This window comes from Acyrthosiphon pisum, chromosome A2, assembly GCF_005508785.2.
Source record: "Acyrthosiphon pisum isolate AL4f chromosome A2, pea_aphid_22Mar2018_4r6ur, whole genome shotgun sequence".
NCBI classification, from domain to species: domain Eukaryota; kingdom Metazoa; phylum Arthropoda; class Insecta; order Hemiptera; family Aphididae; genus Acyrthosiphon; species Acyrthosiphon pisum.
The window spans coordinates 63,798,032-63,802,719 of NC_042495.1; the positions used below are offsets into that span (position 1 = coordinate 63,798,032).

The 4,688-nt window shown below is 29.4% G+C and overlaps 1 protein-coding gene across 1 annotated transcript; it reads left to right on the forward strand.

Annotated features, from left to right (window-relative positions):
- Positions 1–1,629: 1,629 nt before the first annotated feature.
- On the forward strand, positions 1,630–4,109 carry LOC100161058 (V-type proton ATPase subunit H; the record flags this gene model as incomplete). Its single annotated transcript, XM_001949081.5, is given in 9 exon segments — positions 1,630–1,840; positions 1,939–2,020; positions 2,092–2,275; positions 2,380–2,598; positions 3,013–3,218; positions 3,287–3,371; positions 3,430–3,608; positions 3,683–3,910; positions 3,996–4,109. Coding segments are annotated over 9 exon segments (1,355 nt in total), but the record flags the coding sequence as incomplete, so codon positions are not given.
- Positions 4,110–4,688: the final 579 nt, after the last annotated feature.

The window sequence follows — 4,688 nt, forward strand, 5'->3', positions numbered from 1 at the left end:
AAACAAGTAGTCACTGAAGATGTGTACCCAAATCTATATAAATTGCTACACGCAGCGTTCATAATACCTGTTAGTTCGGCAACCTGCGAACGTTCGTTTTCACCAATGCGAAGATTAAAAACTTGGCAGAGAACCACGATGAAATAAGATCGATTTTCAAATTTATCAATAATAAATATTGAGAGAGATGTAACAAATAGCTTGGAAACAAAGAGAATTATTGACAAATTTACTGTAGCTAATAGAAAATTAGTATTGATTTAATATTGAATATTAAATTAATTTAAATATAAAAATATTTTACTATCATAATATGAATTTATTTGCGTATTGTCAGTAACCATCCGGTTTATCAGTTATGAGGGCTCTGTGTAACTTATACCTACAATTCTAGCCCCCCAAAAAAATTGTTTGTTACGCCTATGGACTCGTCGTTTTTGCTTATGATGGAAGTATAATATACTTGTATTATTATTCATAATTTTTGTGAAATTTTTTAAAATTTAAAAATAACAAATATAGCACTATCTTAAATCGTGTATAATATAGATTATCTTAAATCACGGACTAAGATATATCTTAATATACTATACTCAACTAAGAGCACCACAAAACATTGCACTTTTTTGATTACACAATTTTTTTTAACACCCATTTATACTTAAGTCATTAATGTCATTCGAATACCATTTACCATTATTACTTTAGCCACCTAATAAAAAATCCAAATTTATGATATTGTAAGAAAAGTAACTGCAAAGTAACTAATTACGATTATATTAATAATAATAATACTGATTTTGATGATTGTATGTTAAAATAAAAATAATGATCTATGTTTGCCAAAAATTGTATTTATATTTTTTTTCGAGAGAGAGTGTCATTAGATTAACGATTACACTACTTAAGTGTATAAAAAGGTAGGTATAAGAAAAATTATTTAGCTCTTGTAAATTAAACCTATACCAATTATTTCAATTAAAAGTATTAATGCATATTTTACTAAACTTTAGAGGACCGTAATTATTAATAAACTAGCAAACCAAAATTGATGATTTGACGATCAACATTTTCAGAAAAAAAAGCTTTACCGGCATCCATTAAAAAATATAGAAGTTACCTTTTGAAAAAATAAAGTCGATTTTGCCGTTAGTACACCTGCGTGTTTAAAAATTTTGAAATTGTTATAAAAAAATTGCCTGTTAAAATAAAGAAACACGTCTTTTTTTCGTTTTAACGAAATTCTATGTCATCGACCCATAATTGTTAAAAACCCCCGCGTTCAACAACATAAGATACACTCTGTATAGTAATATTACCAATTACTCCATAGTCCATGATAGACCTATAAACCAAGTTATATATGTATTACTCTATGGTGTCTTAAATCATGGTTCTATAATAATATTCTACTATAATATAAAATATTGTTCTATGCATTGACTTTCTTCAAGTTAGACTATAATAGTATAATCCAAAAACCTTGTATGAGTATTTGGGTCTATGATAATATAGAGTCTATATTATAGACCCAAAAACAGCTGTCACATTGTATTACTTTGGCATTCTATTGGTCACACTGTTTTCCACTAACAGCGGATAATAATAATAATTATTATTATTCTTTATTAATCCTTACTCTTCAAAGATAAACAACGACCATCATCATCAGAAGGTTTGTAGTTATTTTCTGAATCCACATTCATAAGTTATCTTTTTCCCAATTTCTGTCACCGAACGTACCGAATCTAGATTCTCCTCCAGGTCATCAGAAACTGTGGAATGACAAAAACAGCGAATATGAAAGAAATTCTGCCAGCGTTTCCTGAAGAAAATATCGGTAAGTGAATGTCCGGAATAAAAGGGCGTGTACCTCCGGACAATATTCATCACGAAGACCCGTTTGAACAATTTATCGGGACTTGTTTATGTTCGCAGATATGTTTGCCGCCACCAGCGTTCTGCAGCAACAGGCGGCCGAAATAAGGAACCTAAACCCCAATTGGTCTTCTTATTTACAGTAAAGTTATTTTATTCTATATCACCCAATGTGTGTGTATGCCTATTAGCCTAAACTTAACTCTGTTGCAGGTCTCAAATGATATCGCAAGACGTGTTTGATTTCATCAGTGCCTACGATGTGACCGATACTAAAGGCCAATTTTTAAATGACAATCGCCAACAGTCTGCAAAGGCCTTCTTCAGTCTATTGGAACATATCTCTAAGGAATCGACAATACAATATGTACTTGTTTTGATTGATGATCTGTTGACCGTGAGTTGTTTCTTTCCTCTTAGGTGCTCTGACCAAGTCATTGGTCAAAGGTAATCAGCAATAGGGTAAAACTAAATATTTTTTTCAAACATTTTATCTCACAGGAAGACCGATCACGTGTGGAAATATTTCATGAATATGCTCTTAAGAAAAACGAACCAGTGTGTGGTAATTTTTTGAACCTGTTGAATGCTGCGGATGGGTTCATTAATAACATGTCTGCTCGAATTATAGCAAAGTTTGCATGTTATTCAACTGATCTCATCAATCAAACTGATCTTCAGTTTTACTTAAATTGGATTAAAGAGCAACTTTTATCTGCTGTAAGTCACTTTAAAACAAATCTGAAACAATTAATCTAGTTAGTGTACTTATGTGTGCTGTTATGCTTTTTTAACAAAAGTATTTAAACAAGGTTGGAATGTTCTTTGAGATATTTGCAAATTAATCTGTTTTATAGTATAGGTAAATATCTGAATTAATATATTTATGACAAACTAAGTTAGAATATTTTTGATGTAAAGGTTGCCAAATAGATCTATTGAATCATTATATGTATTTCTATATAGGTATATGTATAGGTCTCACATCTCACCCCTAACTAAACTAGACTTAGACCAAAAATATTTAGAATCAATTTAATTTTATTCTATGAATTTCATCTCAATGATAAATTAGACTTGTAATTATTTCTTAATATGACATTTTAATTTCAAAATATTGATTTATGATTTTAGAACAATGAATACATGCAGTCGGTTGCTCGCTGCTTGCAAATGTTACTTCGTCGTGATGAATACAGAACTGCATTCATTTCTGTTGATGGTATATCTACTCTTTTGAGTATATTATCAGGGCGTGTCAACTTCCAAATTCAATATCAACTAATATTCTGCGTGTGGGTTATGACATTTAATCCACGCTTGGCTGAACGAATGAACAAGTAAGATTTCAATAAAAAAAAAACTAAATTCATTAATTATTGACTAACCTGTGTTTTCTTTTGTACAGATTTAATGTTATTCCAATTTTGGCAGATATTCTTAGTGACTCTGTTAAAGAAAAAGTTACACGAATTATTCTTGCAGTATTCCGGGTAAATTTTAATTTATTAAATTAATTTATAACATATTTTCTAATTAATCAGATTTTAGAATTTAATTGAGAAACCAGAAGATAACACTACTTCCAAAGAACATTGCATTGCAATGGTCCAGAGCAAAGTTTTAAAACAACTTAGTATTTTTGAACAAAGGAAATTTGATGATGAAGATATTGTTGAGGATATTCAATTTTTAAATGAACGTCTACAAGCATCTGTGCAAGATCTTAGGTATCGTCAGAAGAATCTTAATTTTATATAATTTAATGCAATTCACTAATTTTGTTTAAAACATTATTTTACAGTTCCTTTGATGAGTATGCAACTGAAGTAAAATCTGGCCGCTTAGAATGGAGCCCTGTGCATAGATCAGCACAATTCTGGCGAGAAAACGCATCTCGTTTAAATGAAAGAAATTATGAACTTTTACGTATCTTAGTGCACTTGTTGGAAACAAGCAGAGACCCACTCGTTTTAAGTGTTGCTAGTTTTGATGTTGGTGAATATGTAAGACATTATCCACGTGGAAAACAGTGAGTATAACATATCATATAATTAACTTTTACTATAACAAATGTATTTATTTCATATTACCGAATCTTCTTTAATATTTTACAGCATTATTGAACAGCTAGGTGGAAAACAACTTGTTATGCAACTGTTATCGCACGATGATGCAAATGTGCGTTATGAAGCACTATTAGCTGTACAAAAACTTATGGTGCACAATTGGTAAGATTTTAAATCATAAATTGTTGATTAATGTTTGTTTTTCCTCATTGATTACCTGATGATATCTTATAAGTTATAATATAATTAATTAGTATCTACAACTTTTGTTAACTATACTACTAACTTAGGTTCTTGAAAAAATTATTCATAATTAGGACTCAAATTTTAAAGCACAATTAATAAAAAAAAAAAAACATAAAATTGTTTGAAGAAAGCAAAAAAAAAAGCATGACCAAAAATTAACTTAAAGTAGGTAGGTATTAAATTTAATAAAAAAATTGAAAAGTTAATTTAAATTTTAAAAAAAGAACCTAGTACCTTGTATTTTGCTAGATTTGCAACAAAAACAATAATAGTTCAACAACCATTTAGTTCATATTTCTGGTTTTACATTTCTTATTAATTAAATTACATTTTAGATTCTGAACGAAGTGATGAATGTATTGATTTTACAATGATGTGTGTTTTTTTTTTTTTTTATTTTTTTTGTGTCTGACGACAACTTTTGGAGCAGTAAAAATGCTTCGATTTTCAAAAGTTGTACCTTTTCTGAAAGGAAAGTGAATCTAGTTGGTACTT